Here is a 17,106-nt window from a genome sequence, read left to right on the forward strand (position 1 = left end):
TGTGAGAAAATCTAGTCCGATGGCTTCGCGCGCGGTCATTCGCAAGATAGCCGCGGGATTTACCCGCGAACGGCTTCTCCGATCAGGCATCGGAAGCTTTTACATAGGCGCCTATGTAGAGGAGTGGAACTCGGTTAACTCTTGCCTAACAGGAAAAAAATAAGTGATTTAAAAATATGCTGTTTTTTTAGCGCACATAAATGTTTAAAACATTTAAACAGCGCAAACATTTTTTTTTAGGGCTAAGGGTAATATGTGTGCCATTAGAAAGAATGATTCTTTAGAGGAACAGTGACTTTTAATGCAAGCTCGCTAGTGTAAAGCTGCCGGAGATGCGCGGCTCCGGCCGCGAGCTTATTCAGTTGCTGAATTGCGCGACGGCGTACGATTTCGGATCGCCAATACGAATGCGCGAGCGAGCTTCCGATTCTGCTTGATGAATTTGGGCCCATGTGTGTTCACTGGCTTGTTCCTGACTTCAAGATTGCTTATTGTTCTGGTAGCTTGTTCTATGGTTGCCTGATCTGGTGTGTTTAAGGGATGCAACATTGGAGTCCTACACATCAAAGTCTATTTCCCATTACAATGTACTTAGATAAATATTTGACAAAACTCTGCACCCTAGCCAAACCATGTTCAGACTAAAGTAAAGAGCACCCAGGCCTTGTGGTCTTTTCTTTGCTTTAGAAAGTAGGTGCCAATGACTGGTTTTATTAAATGGTGGTATTTCTGTAAAGATCTGACCTATTTTTTGCTGTTTGAAGAGCTTTGCAGAGAGATCACTGCTTCTACAATCAATGCAATCCCAATTCATAGCATGTTGCTAGGTGCTTTCTATTCAGGCTTTGCAACTGCTTTCATATTAATGAAAACTAATAGCAGTTGCTTTAATTTTGATGCATCTGGAATGAATTAAACTAAAAATTTAATTAGGGTTAGTTAGTTGGGTTTTAAGCAAATCACACCAATCTATCTTGAATATTAAATTAGATTAATTAATTATCTCAGCTATAGTTTGCAAGGATTACCGTGCTGTGCAAATGTTTTCTTCCATCATTAGGTCAGATAACTGATACATTTTTTATAAATTATCAAAAAAAAAACATTTTGATCTAGTTATTGCCAACAAATAAAATAATAAACTCTTTTCAACTCTATTTAAAAACTATTTAATATACAACAATTGAAACAGAATAAACATATGGGCTGCATTTCTTGCAGCTGAAAAAAAATGAGTATACTGGTAGTTCAGAACTTTTGATTTGGCAAGTTTAAAGTCATTTATAATTGTACAGCAGTACAGCTTTGTTTTATCTTAGTTTTTCAGCTTTTCAATCAGTCTTTAGAAGTTTCAGTTCTTTGGTTCAGTTCACATATCACTAGAACATTTTCATTTTTCAGAATTGTAATTGCTTTACAGTTATAATGTAATCAGAAAAACAATATAATACTACATAAACTGAAAAACATCAGTTATGCATCAGTACACAGTCAAAGTCAATAGCACGTTGCTAAAGGCAAAAAATAAGTATGTTAATGCTGAAAATATTAATATTTACAACAGTTGCTAGAGTGTGAATATTGTGGATTCAAAATGTAACATACCCTGACACAGTTTTCAGACTCTGTAATGTTAACCTATTTACTGAGGATTATACTTGGCAAACCTCACATTTTAGGCTACAAGAAAATGAAGAATCACGGTAGAAATTTGGTAACTAGATGTCTACATTTGTTATATGCCATTAAATATTTCAATTTGGGATGCAATTTATAATGTTTGGTACTACTCTAATGATTAGGATGCATGTGTGTTTTCTGTTGCTGACCTATGTCTGTTCCCTGACATTTTGTTTGTACTTAGCCTGGACTGACCTCCGCCTGTTCCTATTCCCTTTGCACCTCGCTTGATGGACTGATCACAGTTTTGACCTTGGCTTGTATTCTGGATCACCTGGTATTCTTGTGCTGTATATCTGTGGGCTCCTGGTCTGCTGCCAGCACATCCTCAGACACCATCTCTTGTACACTAAGTCCTGGGGGCAACCGAGTGCTGGGAGATGCAACCAGTCTCCCGAGGCTGAGCTGGGCTAACTAAAGGTGAAGAGTGCGGTGTTAGATTGGGGGACTGGTGTCTGGTGATGACTGGTGCTTACCAGGGCCTTACAGACTGTTCTTTGGATAGCAATCAAATAATATCCGTGCACCAAGATTTTCTGTAAATGCTGCCATGCTAGACATAAGGGTCTCGCCCACTTGGGAAGTTATTATGGGTAAATAAGTGACAGCCATGGTCAAGTACTAAACTCAGGGACTAAACTGATTTTCCTGGGCTTGTGACCCCTCTACACTTATTAGAAGTTCTTTTAAGCAGCGGAGCACAATAAAATGCATAAAATATAACACAGTAGTCTATCCTAACTCCATCGTGGACAATACCATCTTCAGTTTGAGCAAATATAGTTCCACTTTAGGGCCCAGTGACACTTTTCCGTTATGTTACTGTGTCAAGTATTAAAGTGCTTTAAGGCATTTATTTATTTTGAATAGGCAGCTAATGCACAAGAATGAACAAAAATAGTAAATGTACCAAATCTTTGGACACAAATCACCTTAACCCGTTGTAATTATTATTGTTCTTCTTAACAAACTTTTTTTAGATTACAGTCAACAATGGTAACCCCCATAATTGTCATATAACAGATTTAATTTACAATAAATATACCCTGCATAAAATGTTTATAAAGTAACAGTTTTATAGTGCTAACTCATTTGACTGTTAAATTACAAAGGAATAATGCCAACAATAAACTGCACACTTTATTTACCCTCAGAAGGGTCGCACATGCAACAGGAACTTTTAACAATGTAGGCTTATACAGCTGCATCTCTAGTAATGTGGTTTTTATTATATTAAATTGGTCTCTGTGATTCTCCATATAAGAGAATTTAGGAAATATAGAATGCCTACAACAATCTGACAAGCTTAATGACTTGTCTCTACTGTTACTTTCTAACCCTAGATCCAGAATTGTAGATATTTAATTACTTGGTAAAGCATAAATTTACATTGACGAAACAGCGGAAATCATATAATGGTATAGCCACTAAACAACAGGACATTTGATACTTACTATGTATCTGTGGGATATCATTTATTTCCACAAGTGTGTAAGATTATATATATATATATATATACCTCCCAATCAATGTGACTGCATTTAGCTGGATTTGAGCAGACAGTATGCCCCTGATTCATCATTGAAATCCGCGATCGCTGGAAGCGCGATAATACGCGCGCCCCCCCCCCTCAAATCAACTCCAGGCCTTTTATCTGCCTAATTGATAATGACATAACGAAAGAATTGCCCACACCATACTGAAATGAAGTGATTTAGTTTAGTTAGTGGCTTTAGTTCCTCACAATTTTATGCAATCTTTTTGTTCAACCCACTGAATTAAAGCCGAAAGTCTGCAGTTCAACTGCATCTGAGTTGTTAAATTTTAAATTAATTGTGGTAATGTAAAGAATGAAAATTAGAAAAAAGTTGTATCTGTCCAAATATTTATCGACCTACTGGTATGTCTTGATTCTTGAAGATTTGTGGCTGCAATAGCCCTAAGTGGTCTTCATGGAAAGTTAGTTTAGCCACCCTAAACACCAGCACTATGCATTTGGTCTATCAGCTGCAGGTGACAAGTGACCCTCAGACCAGGAGATTGATAACAGCAAAGCAATGGGGGTGGTGTTTTAAATCTCTTCAAAACACATAAGTGTTTCCATAGCTTATTCTGAATGAAAAAATGAGGGCAAGTATTAGGTGAAAAAGTTTATTTTTCTATGGTTTTGTGATAGTTCAGCTTGCTATTTTTATTCTTGTTTTTGGTTTCACTCTACGTACTCAAATTATCCTAAATATAATTTGTCCTGTTACTTTTTCTAAGACTGTGTATATCAGTATATGTATATCTGCTTGGACACGATGAAAGTGAATTTCCAAAAAGCCTGTCCAGAAAAAACTGTAGAACTGAACTGTTTTAATAAAAAAACATAAAAACTTGTTTCATTTGAAGAACTAAAATTGAATCATGGAGTTCTGATGACCCCTAGTGGTATTACCAAATGAAACAAAGAACAGTTCAAAAATTTTGATATTTAAATCTAAAAGCAAATGTGACAAGTAACATGTTTGATGTGTTATCACAGGTAAATAAATTGAGAACCATTGGTTTTATTTGGAGAGGATTGCATCTTTTTCTCCATGTTACTTACTTAACGGACTATTGTGAGATATTTGTATATTTACCTGTTTCCACTACTGCTCTTGGTTGGTTCCTCTTTATGTCTACACATTTATACATTTAAATATATTGTTAATGTGAGCGTTTACCAGCATAATCATTCACATCTAAATGGCCAACTATCATAGTAATGCGTCAATAGAAATTTGGATCCTACATAGCTTAACCATTTACAGCAAGGATTCTGCATAAGCTTTATTTATTCAGTGTGAAAGTGCCCCTTTAAGTAACTTCCATCTGCCCAAACTTTTCTTTGACCAAAAACCAGTGCAGTTATGACACCTATTCATCTTTTTGTGTCATAATTTGGGCTTATGTTTTCCTTCATTCCTTTGGCATATGTAGCATTAATTTCCGGATAGTCTGCACATCCTCAGGGGTTTGCCTAGGCTGGGGAAAAGGGGGCATATTTGCCATCCAGGCCAGTACTATAAATATATATTGTGCTAGCTGTACAAGTTGGAGATACTTCACTATCCAGACATCAATCAGAATGAGGCCCACAATAAAAGGGCTCTATTATTTCCCTGTCAATTTGTCTGAAATTTGCTAACAGATGGTTGAATCTCTCTACACTTCTCATTCGGTTGTTAAAACAATGACTCGTTCTGCTACCTAGTGGCCAATCTCAAAAGTGCACAGCTGTCACAATAGAAAAATGCTATCGGTATACACAGAAATTATGCATGAATCTAGAGCAAATTGCCAGGGGAATAATTTATAAATAGAGTCCTAAGTGACATGTTGGACTTTATAAAGCTAAATGCTGCCTGCTCCAATCCCTTTGATTAGTGTCTATCAGAAAGAAGTAATTCTTCACCAAATTCTTTTGTGGTTCATGTCATGTGGCAGAGTGCACAAAAATGTACAATAAAAACTGCATCTAAATGTTCTGGAAGCGAACTATCATATTGTCTTTGTGCACTTCTGTATGCATTAATGTAATTAGCAGCAAAAAAAGTGAACTTCCAATTTCTTCCTGCCTAGAGGTCTGCTGAAGAAAAAGCTTCATTTATTATTTTTATTATTATTACCCACCTGGGCGGTTAGGCGGCACCTGGTTCGGGGTAAGAAAACTTGCTATTGTCGGTTACCCCGAACCAGGCGCGGGGTAGCTAAAAATATAAACAAGCGTGACATTGCAATCTGATTGTCATACAACATTGTATGACAATCGGATTACAACTGAAAAAAATACTTACCTTGTCCCCGAAGATCCTCCGGAGACGTCTGTCCTCTTCTGTCTTCATCCGGCATGTGCAGTGACGATCTCCGGGGTTTCCCGGTGACGTCGCTGCAAGTGTCGGTGCGGGCGGAGGCGGGAAATTCAAATCACTTTGTTGTGAACTCAATACAAAAAAGCTGTATTGTCCAATACAAAGAAATCTTTATATCATATAGATATATATATAATTGTATTATATATATTATATAAGCTACTGTACATTTACATTGCATTATACACTATTTTTTTTTTTGTTAAAGATTTTTTTTATGTTTTATAAAAAAAATTTTTTTAAGTTTATTATAAAAAATAATAACATTTTGGGCATATTTCGGTGAGTCATACCTAAGAATTATAGCCTACAATCTAAAATAAATTTCCATGCAAAAAATGTTTTTTTTTTTTCTCCCTTTTAGCATGGAAGTACGGAAAGAATTAGAACACCCGGCATTCACGTACGCATCCCTCTGCGATTTCTGATGTCAGTGCATACGCCCATCGACAGGGGTTGTAGCAGGAAATTCAAATATTTTGTATTGGATTCACTACAAAGTCCTGTATCCAATCCAATACAATATTTTTCAAAATATATTTATGTGGTTTTGTCTATAAGTATGTGACGTTGTACTGATTTAGAATTTACCACACTAGGGAGGTGTTTTAGAAAAATATTACTATACAGTATAGCAAATTATTGAATTTTCAGTATTTTTTATTTATTTATGCATACTTGTTTAAGCTGATTTTTGTGTTTATGTAATTTTTTTTTACATGATTGTGTGTTTCAAACTTTATTATATTCAGGATATCTACTGGACCTTGTTCGGACATATTTCTGTAAGTTACAAGGCTACAATTTAAAAAAAAAAAAAAAAAAAAAAAAAAAAAAAAAAAAAGAAAAACAGTGTACCGCTTTTGGTACAGAAATCCCGTCATCAGTGAAACACCCACGTGGTTGATAATAATTAACAGTATTTAAATATTATGCTGCTTTGTGATGGCTGTTCCAGCAGACTTCAAGTGGGAAGTTCTGCTTTAAATTTGGGCAGCCCCATTCCTCTACTAAGTGACCACCTTCTCACAAGGACACAGTGTTGAACGAGAGGCAAAAAATCATTTCTAAAAACTTCATCTGCAGGGAGCAATAATGGTGTCTGGGGATGATCACTCAGAATACCAAGTACATTGTATTGAATGTGCCCCCCCAGTCAGAGCAAAGTAAAAGCTCTCCTGTTCCTTTTACAAAAACACATTTACCCAGATAGGAAAATCTGTCCCTGTCTGGTCACTATGCAGGCCTGCCACCCTAATAGAGCTTGTCAAATTTAAATGCATACCATTGGCTTAGTACAAAGTGCAGCTGAGAAGTCAGGAAATGTTTCCTCTTACAATAATTTTAGATTATGCAGAAATACACAGTTCAATAAATATTTGGACAAATCTATCAAAATTAGACACATGGGCTGATTTAATAAAAGTCTCCAAGACTGGAGAAGATAGAATGTCATGGCAGAACCTGGGTGATCCAGCAAACCTGCATTGGTTGGTCCAGGTTTGCAGGATAACTAGTACCCGGGCAGGTGGACACTTTATATAACATTCCTTAAAACTGGCATATATACAGTAAAGTTAGAACACTAACTACAGAATGTAAAACTGTTAACACTCTTAACGAACAAAAGAAAACAAACAAACAAAAATTGCAAAATGGTGTTTAATTTACCAGAAAATAAGATTGCAATGCTGAACATATTACATTACAATTCTAGTCTACATACACAAGAAACTTTTAAATATAACTGCACATCTGAAAAAAACTGAACATCGAAAGTCAAAACATGTACAACATTATTAACAAATTCTTAAAGGACAAGTTCACGTTTATACCATTATCTACTGGTCTACCCTCCCTAGTCTACAAATCTAAAATCTGAATCTAGAAAACCTTAGCTCTGCTTGATAGTAGCAACATTTTTTTTTCTTTGTCACAAAATATTTACCAATGGGGCTGCAGATATACACAAAGTCCATAAAAGTTTGTATGTGGATTAAACACCAGAAATACTAAAGGAGGTCTGGGTTAGATCAACTTAGATGACTAAGGAGGATAGGATCTTTGTTTTGTATAAACGTCAACTTGTTCTTTTTTACTCCCAAAACTGAAATTTTAGTAAGCAGTTACAGCTCACATCATGTTTTGATGTTCACATTTAACTGAAATATCAGTTTTGGGTGTACTCACCTTTAAATATTACAACTCTTCTATATTTATAATTTTAACAATATAAAACATAACTGGCACAAAATGATTGTAACTGTGCATTTCACAATGTGCTTATTACACCAAGGTTATAACAATGCTGGTGACCTTGTGATTCCTTTGCAGGGGGCACCATACCAAACCCTGTGGGATGACCGGGCTTTAGAAGTGCAGGGATTAGACTAGGTATGTAGGCAGTAAATAGCAACTAATGCATGTTGCAAATAACCCAATGCAATACTGATGTACCCTCATCCTGCATGGTGCCGTTAGGAAGCAATGTTCTTACTATGTGACTAGCAAATTTCCTCTTTAAAACCAGCCCGATCTCAGAGGAGACCATTCATTTGAAAGTTTACAGCAAACTAAAATTATTGAGCATTGCTTTGAATGCGATGTTGGGACCAAATGATAAATGAGGTCAAAGATTATTATAAAATGTGTTTGTGATAATTATCTTTCAGGTTTACATGTGTATATATCTAATTGGATGGCTTTTCTCTGTAATTACCCATTTACTAATAAAATAAAATATCATAACTGCAGGGCCCCCATTAGCCCCATGTAGAAGACATATCCATCAGACAAAACAACATGAATGTATAGATGTCTAAAGGAACAAAAGGAAAGGGGCGTGTGCAAGATGTATACTGCACACAGGGCAAAGTAACTCCTTATTCACTACCCAAATCACCTGTACCCCAAAAAAAAAAAGATGCTAATTATTGTGGAACATTAGTAATTATCTTTTCAGAACTGTGTGGTAGACTGCAGCAGCACAAATCATTTGGTTTTGCATTGTAACAAACAACTGCTTTTACACAATGCTGTACTTTCCATTAAGGCTCGGGCCAGCTTTTCATTCAGATTTAGACTTGAGCTGTGTGAAAATAAGTTCTGTAACTTCGGTATTGTTTTGAATATGATATGTGTTGCCTGAATAAAACAAAATAATAATAAATTAGAAAAACAATAGCTACATTTATTCATCCATTATATCAATGATTACTTGAACTCAGATTATGTTACTCAGCAATTTACTCATCATCTGTCTGACATTATCATCAATATCATGGACACATACATTTTAACAATGCCACACCCCTAAATTGTATTATGGCACATTATCATCTGACCCTCCATCATGGCAGCCCTAAATTATGTAGCCTTCCATGTCCTGTCTGCCGTTGGACAGAACCATTTTAACCTCCCTGGTGGTCTAATTATGTCAGTGTTCTTATGCCAAAGGCAGTACATTGTTTTGCATGGAAATTTATTTTAAAATACTGAAACCTGTAATATAACTGTACAGTAGCATGTATAATAATAAATAAATATAATATATATATATATATATATATATATATATATATATATAAATGTTTAATGATTACTTTGTATTGGATATTGACACCAATACAAAATAATTTGAATTTCCTGCCACTCTACCTCGCACGCACTGTCACCGGGAATTTCCGGGAAAGTCAGTGCACTCGCCAGGGAAAGATCGGAGGAAGAGGACGCGGCCAGAGGATGGCATCCAACAGGCAGGATACCGCAGGACACCGATGGGACCAGGTAATTGATTTTTTTAATGTTTTTTTTTCTCCAAGCCACCCTCAGGATTAACGCTTAGGGGGTTAAATAGTAAAAAAAAATGTAGCCATTTTCGAGCTCCATGGTGTGGGAAAAAACAGCAAATCAAGGTATTTGAGAAATGGGTTGAACAGCCATTCTAATTTAGTGAAAATACCATTGTTTTTATTCCTAAACAAAAGGAAAGTACTGTCTGATGTTGGACCACTACAACTTAGGAGGAACAATTATAAATTCTAGTGAAAAAAGCGCAAGACGATTTTGGTGGCTTTTTGTTTTAGGTTTTTACAGTACATGCGTCGAGTAGTGTAGAGCTTGGCTTTGTGTGTGGCTTGAACCCCATCTGTGTTTTGCTGTTCCTTGTGCTAACCTCATCATTGTTGTGTTCTGTGGTGATCTAAAGCTAGGTACACACATCCAATGGTTGTCGGCCGTTATCAGGCAAGAATCTGGCGTGTGTACAGCGCCAGTCTTCCATCGTTCAAACAACCGTCCTGGCGGATCCACGGACAACTAACGATCCTAATGCAAGGGAAGGGGGAGAGCACGCAGCAGGGTGCCGCTCCGTTGCTCTCTCCCTCCCCTCTGCATAGAGCTGAACGGCACTGTATGTACAACACTCAATCATGCATCCTGCAGTGCTAGTCGTTGGAAAGGATCGTGAAAGATGTGTGTATGTGGCTTTAGGGTCAGCAGAAAGAACAGTACAGACACCACAGGAAGGGGTTCTGTTATCTGTTACTCCCCAAAAAGTGTGAGATGATGAGGAATTTCCAGCCAGTTTAACATTTGCAGACAACAGACATTAGAAGGGTAAGTAAAAGCTTCTTTTACTGACAGTGGCTTTTTCTCAATCATTGGTATGAACCGTTTAAACTTGATTTAGACACTTACATGGGGGGATGAAAAAGAAATCACCGCTTTTTAAACTGTGGTGTGATTTGTGTAGTGTCAGCAGGATTCTCCCTGTGACTATGTAGTACACCTATAAAGGAATAGAAAAAAAAAACACTTTAAAAGCATGTTTTCCAAATATATAAGTAGCACTTATTTTTATTTAGCACAAATATACTTAGATCTTTTTTTTAGTATATAGCCCAAGGGTTCAGGTGTATTTTGGCGCCTGTGTTCCACTCAAGAGATTACTATTGATTCGGATCAGAATGTCAGCAGTGATGGCTGTATTTTATGGCCTTGGTTTATACTTAAGTGAAGGCATTTCTTGTATTTTCACATAAAAATAAGTATCTTAGTTTATATTTGAGTACATAAAGTAAATATGTGTAAAATGGTGAAAGCCTGAACATGCTATATTAAGCTTCTAGGAGTGGAGCCAAACTACTGTTTTGTTTAGCACTGTATTGTGGGGCTAGGTTTATGTATGATTAAGTATTCCATTTTCATGCACATTCAATTACAGTATGTATGCATGTCTTATAAATTCAATATGCCGGTAGAGAATACAAATATTTGATAGATGTTTTTATCACTTATGTCAGGGGGAATTTAGTGTCAGGACCTAGCACAGGAGTCCCAGATATGTAGAAAAGTCAGTCCGACATTAATAGTGTTTGGTAATATAACAAAATACCTACCAGGCTCATCTAAAAACTTAATGCAATCTATTTATAAAACAGGGAATCTGACATTCCATAAAGCAGTGGTCGCCAGCCTTTTCGGTCCCGCGGAGCCGGGTGTCACTCAAAGTGGGAGAAACCTGCCCCATAGTGACGTCATGATTACATAACCCCGTCTACTCTTTCATCGTAGATCTGAGCCTGCGATGGGAGAGTGGGCAGGTTGTGTCCAGGGACACAGCCCACCCACTTCCCTGAGCCTAGGAACAGGGGACATGGTCCGCGTCTCTGGCCGGTGCGTCCCCCCAGCCAAGTCCTTCCCTGGACCCTGCTCAGGGGTGCACCGACCAGAGCCGGTTGGTGACCACTGCCCTAAAGCATTCCCTCGTTGGAAATCAATTGCTGCCCTTGAAACACATGAACCTAGAAGATTCCCACAAGAAATTAATGTTTGATTCCCTGTTTTATAAACTGAGCACTAACCACAGTAACCCATATCAACCAATTAAAATGCATTTTATTGTAGTTGGATCAAAACTGAGGATTTCTGATTGGATTCTATCATGTAATCCAACTAGGAAACAGCTATGTCTTACTAGTATCATTTACAACACCTCCAAATTAACAGTACTTTTTAAACAGCAATTTTAAAGTGTGTGTTAAACTTTTCTTATTTTGGATAATGTAGAGAAGAGTCAGACACAATGTCAAGCTTGTACTGCTGTCTGGGCTCCTACTGGGAATATATACCCCCTTTATTTGTCCTGGTCACAAACGGGTAAGGGAAAATCTAAAATTTTGAGTTGTCAAAGCAGTAGGTAATTGAAAACCCTTGAATAGGGACAATGTTGAACTTTGGAAAGGTCTCATGTTGTGTTAGGACAGCAAGTGAAATCTCCATTGAGGATTGCAAACAGCAAAAAATATCCAATTTGGCATTGATGTTTCAATGCTTGTCTGATCTATACAAAACAATTACAAATAAATAAAAAAAAAAGTCTGGACATACACTTTACAGAAAATTACAAATGTAATTATGTAGATTAATGATTGGAAATCTTTACACCAACCAAAATATCACACTGAGGTGTATCTCTCATTTCCTCCTCCATTGGCCCAAGCACAATCTTGCCGGCACTGAAGATATTATTATTGAAGCACCTCAACAGCATGGAAGGATTACTGTGTCTGACACTGTTGGCACGATGTATACACTCTACAAAGGAAGAACAGATCACAAGGAATATTAACATTAATGTGATTTAATAATAGTTTAATTCAGTAATACAATAATAATAATAGCTATTACATTTGATGTGCTTTTTAACAAAAGGTTTGCATTCCCAAACACCATTATTCAAGGACTGACCAGTCATTAATGTGAATATGAACTGATGTGATGACTGAGGTGTCATATGAAATGCACACTGTACAAAGCCCAAAAATAATAAAAAAAATTATTACTAATTATGCAGATACATTGAATTAATTTCAAAACAAATTATAGTTTCTCAAATGAGAATGGCAATGTAGCTCCCCTATTTCCAGTTTTGCCCAACACAAAAGAATACAAAAATAAAAAAAATATGCAATCAGCTTCTACTTGTTAGAGTGTTAACAAGTATTTGTATTTTCCCCAGTGGCAACAATGACATTTATTTTTCCCTAACCTTATTTAAAGACCGTGGGACTGATGTATGAAAGCTCTCCAAGGCTGGAGAAGATACACTTTCATCAGTGAAGCTGGGTGACCCACGAAACCTGGAATGGATTTTTTCATATGGGCCAGATCTAATCCAGGTTTTCTGGACTACCCAGCTTCACTAATGAAAATGTATCCTCTCCAGCCTTGGAGAGCTTTAAAATAAATCAGGCCTTGTATATCCATGCATGAGATATCTGAGTTTCTCTGACTTATTGCAGACTACTGGGATTTATGTGTGAACTTTCAAATTAGGAAACTAGAAAGTTGATGATTAATAATATACCTGCAAGGGCATCACTGTTTGTTTCTGGGTCACGTACAACTGCCAGAGGTGACTGGTCAACAAGGTCAAGAGATTCTGTGGAATGAGCACATGCATGTACATTATGTCTTCCATATAATATCGCAATCTATGCAAGTATACTATGTGGACAAGCAATATATGCACCCTATGTCAATAAGAAAAGAACACACAAATAAATATTGAGAAAGATAGGTTGCACACCACTAAAACGCTGACTGTCTATGTAAAAAACAGAATCCAAACAATACTCATTGTGGCAATTTTTATATACTATTTAGTTTTATCCATGTATGTTTTTGAAAAAAAGAGCCACTACAACGCACAAAGTTAAAAGGTGTACATTTTGTTTGCAGGATAGTCAGTTAGTGTGCTGAGAAACCTTGCATTGTTTGTTCTGCAAGTCCCTATCTGTCTATCTGTGTGGACTTTGGTTTAGAAGCTGAATAAAGCAGTTACCATTGTTTGTTTTGCATGACATATATATATATATATATATATATATATATATGTATTGGTGTAACTAATATAGCAAGTGAAGCACAAAAAAGCATATACTGGGGGGCGTGGCAGGCTGCCGGGTAAGATGGCCACATATTGAGAGAGCTCTCTCCATGGCGTGGCTCTATATGTGAGCACTGACTTACCACACGACTCCACAAGCAATTGACCCAGCGAACTTGGAGTACATAGAGCTAAGGAGATGACTAGAGGGAGTCGCCACACCGCGGCCTACAAAGAGGAAGAGGAAAGCTCCTCAAACAGCTTCCAAGAAATCTCTCCTAATCCAAGCTGCGCAATCTCCGCTGACCTCCGAGGTGATCCTGCTGCAAGAAGCGGTTGAGCTCACTACCCGATATTATTGATTATAGTTCATGCTCCATCTGTGATCCTAATCAGAACAGAGAACCTTCCTGTCAAGGGGGTTCTCTGCTAGAGGAGAGGACAGCTAATGCTCCTGTCCTGGACACAGTACTCAAAGTGGACCACTAATGAGATACCTTATTTAGGAATTTATCTAACATACCCTACCAGTTTGATTTTCCAAAGGAATTACTTAAAACTCCTCTCAAATTTAAAAGAGGAATTACCTGCTATGGCTAAACAGGGAGTGTCTTGTGTAGGTAGAGCTGCAGTTTTTAAAATGCTACTTTTGCCTAACATTTTGTATTTTTTAGGACTCCTCCAGTAAAATTCCCTAAAACCTATTTTGGGTTTCTACAGAGACTATTGATGAAGTATAAATGGACTTATGGTAAAGCTAGAATTGGAACTGAGGTCATGATAAAACATAAAAAAGCTGGAGGCCTTTTAAAATTTATTGTGGTAATGTACAGAACCAAAATTAGAAAAAAGCTGTCTCTGTCCAAATATTTATGGACCTAACTGTAAATAAGCAGTATATGTAGTAGTTATTATATTTATAAAGGTCCATAAACGCAATACAGAGCCTGACCTTGAAAAATAGTAATAAAACAAATAAGTACAAACTAATATATACATTAACTAGAATAGTTAAAACAAAACATACCTACAGAAGTTAGGTTTCGGACAACAGCACTCATCTGGTTGTTGTGTCGCATTGCCCTGGTCTTTAACACAGGCCCACTTTGGCTAAAGAAAAGTTTTGGTTAACAAAACCTGATATAATAATGTGGCACAACCAGAACGGTAAATTACTTCCTTCCAAATTATCATTACATTCATTTATCAAACACATTTTTTTTTACCTGTGTGTGCAGTGATAAACAGCATTTTTGATGTTTACTGCGCAAATTATATTTTTGTAACAACCCATGCTGTAGGTGCACATATTCATACATATGGGATGGGGTGAGGGCTTTTATTCACCTTTTATTGTTTGCTTTTTTCTATTCAATGGTATTATTCCACTTAATTTACCTTCATTTTATTATAAAAAAGGGGCTGATAAGACACAATGTACACAGAGTTCTATATTAAAACCCTGAGAGGGCAGGTAAAAAGTTAATAAACTAGGGACCATAGTAGCCAGGAGTATGTTTACTGCTACGCCCGGAGTTACTTCATCAGTGGCCATCCAATGGCCAAAGCATCACCATGGACCCAGAAGGTCACCATGAGGACCTATCATCACTGCAGGGTGCTTGCAAACAGGGAAGTATATGCCACAATCAGAAAATATGTTGCGCACACTTGCCGATTCTGGAAAAAGCTTAACACTCACTAATGAGTTCCATCCCCTTTATGTGGTTTACCTGTATATTTGCATAAGACGTTATGTGAGACTGAGTCTTTCGTTATGTGAGATAATTATAAATACAGATTTTAAATAGGGTCTTTGCTATTTAAAAAAAAAAAATTGCGATGGGGAATGTTTCTTTAGCTCAAATGTTCTAAAACGCTACATGTCAAAATTTATATATTACAACTGACATGATCACTTATAATATTAGTTGCGTGTATTTTGTTTGAATCTTTTTCGTGTCTTTGCAATTATTCTTTTAAAACTTACTAACCAGAGTTTCTGCTCTTTGGGTGGCTACATGGGCCTTCAAGGTCTCATGGAGCCCTGCCGTAGCCAACGTTACGAATGTGTTACAGGCCAGGACTGCACTTCCATGACCCATCCACCAAGGATTTTACTGAAAATCTTCAAAGACTGCACTGCCTATACAGTATATACCAGGCACATACATGTTGTTGTAAAAATGAGGTCACGATGCAAGCATGCATGTAAAAATGAAGTTACTTTTTTGGCCTGCCCTCCCTGATCAGATGTTTGGGGATGCTGCACTGACAGAGTGAATGGATTTTTACAGAATCTAACAATAAGTTACTGGGGGCATGATGAAAAGAAGTCTACATGGTAAGATTTTCTAAAGGTTTAGAAAAGATTTGAGAAAACAATGAGGGTTTAATACTGTTACATATGATTTACTGTCTATCTTAATTAATAGCATGAATAAACGCTAAATATTAGTCCTTCCAGAATCACCAATTACTTGAATGCTTAGACTGTAAGCTCTTTTGGTCATGGTCATCTTTTCCTCCTGTGTCATTGATTGTGTATGTCTGTCTTTTGCAACTTCTAGTTTTTGTACAGTGCTATGTAATATGTTGGCGCTATATAAATACAGTTTAATAAATAGTAATGTTAAAGCAGTGACTTTTCTTGACTAGGGTCATTTCTTTCCCCTTGCATTTCAATATAGTAAAAGTTTATTTTTACAGCATATATATTTTTTAGCATGCCAAAATATATTTTGGCTTTACACATACTTTAAGAAAAATGCCCATGAAACCTTTCCATTACCAAGCTGAAGAACAAGGCTTACAGCAGGCCACTATCCTCAGCTTCTCCTTATGAACATAAGTTTTTATTCACTTCCCTGCTACATCTGAAGTGCCCATGCATACTCTCCAATATGCCCACATGTATGCTGTTACAGAGTAAGGTTATCCCTTGTGACAGTAATAAAGTGTGAAAACAGTAAATGTAATGTATAAAATACAAAACTAATATGTATGCCTATACAATGCATATATATACTGCCGTTGAATGAGTTTGGAGACTCTCATTCAATGGTTTGTCTTGATTTTTTTTTATTTTCTACTTTGTGGAATGCTATTGAGGACATTCAAACTATGAAAGATGAACACATATGGAATTTTATTTTGAATAAAAAAGTGTTAGCTTTGCACACTCGGAATGGTTTTCTGTTAATAGGCTTGTCACGTCAAGAGGTAATTTCAGGGATGTCTCTTTCTATACCATAAATAGCCATATTCCACTACTAATCTACTCCATATTATGACAAGAATCACTCAATTAAGTAAAAAAAAAGTACAGTCCAACATTACTTTAAGACATGAAGGTCAGTCAGTCTGGAAAAATTCACAAACTTTGAATCTATCCTCAATTACAAAAACCATCAAATGCTATGATAAAGGCTCTAGGGGGGGGACACTGATCAGGGCCGCAAACAATATCTCCCTGATCGCAGGTTCAGGTCGGTAGGCGGGTTCTGGCAGCATGATGTCCCTCTAGGGGGAAGTTTCTTCCCCTTTGAGTGACACACAACTCCCCGTGGTCCGGAGTCCTTGCATTTAGTAGTCCACGACATGCAAAAGGTTAGGCACCACTGGTATAGAGAAATA

General features: G+C 36.9%; 1 protein-coding gene and 1 long non-coding RNA gene across 6 annotated transcripts in view; one reads left to right on the forward strand and one right to left on the reverse strand.

The window, feature by feature from the left end:
* The window catches only part of LOC140327751 (uncharacterized), a 180,481-nt gene extending 174,432 nt beyond the window's left edge, over positions 1-6,049 (forward strand). The window contains exon 5 of the long non-coding RNA XR_011920103.1: positions 5,944-6,049. This is a non-coding gene — a long non-coding RNA (uncharacterized lncRNA). The remainder of the gene's footprint in view (positions 1-5,943) is intronic.
* A 1,176-nt stretch (positions 6,050-7,225) lies between these two features.
* Positions 7,226-17,106, reverse strand: part of CENPC (centromere protein C) — a 39,414-nt gene continuing 29,533 nt past the window's right edge. For 4 of the 5 annotated variants that reach the window (XM_072405428.1, XM_072405427.1, XM_072405429.1 and 1 more), the window contains 5 exons: positions 14,498-14,580; positions 12,949-13,023; positions 12,031-12,176; positions 10,278-10,368; positions 7,226-8,723 (listed from right to left, as the gene is read on the reverse strand). In XM_072405428.1, coding sequence (XP_072261529.1) covers positions 8,647-8,723; positions 10,278-10,368; positions 12,031-12,176; positions 12,949-13,023; positions 14,498-14,580 — 472 coding nt within the window. In that variant the 3' untranslated portion in view covers positions 7,226-8,646. Of the gene's footprint in view, positions 8,724-10,277; positions 10,369-12,030; positions 12,177-12,948; positions 13,024-14,497; positions 14,581-17,106 lie in introns of those variants that run through there. The other variant, XR_011919912.1, reaches the window with a different exon arrangement.

Source organism: Pyxicephalus adspersus, chromosome 3, assembly GCF_032062135.1.
Source record: "Pyxicephalus adspersus chromosome 3, UCB_Pads_2.0, whole genome shotgun sequence".
Classification (NCBI taxonomy): Eukaryota; Metazoa; Chordata; class Amphibia; order Anura; family Pyxicephalidae; genus Pyxicephalus; species Pyxicephalus adspersus.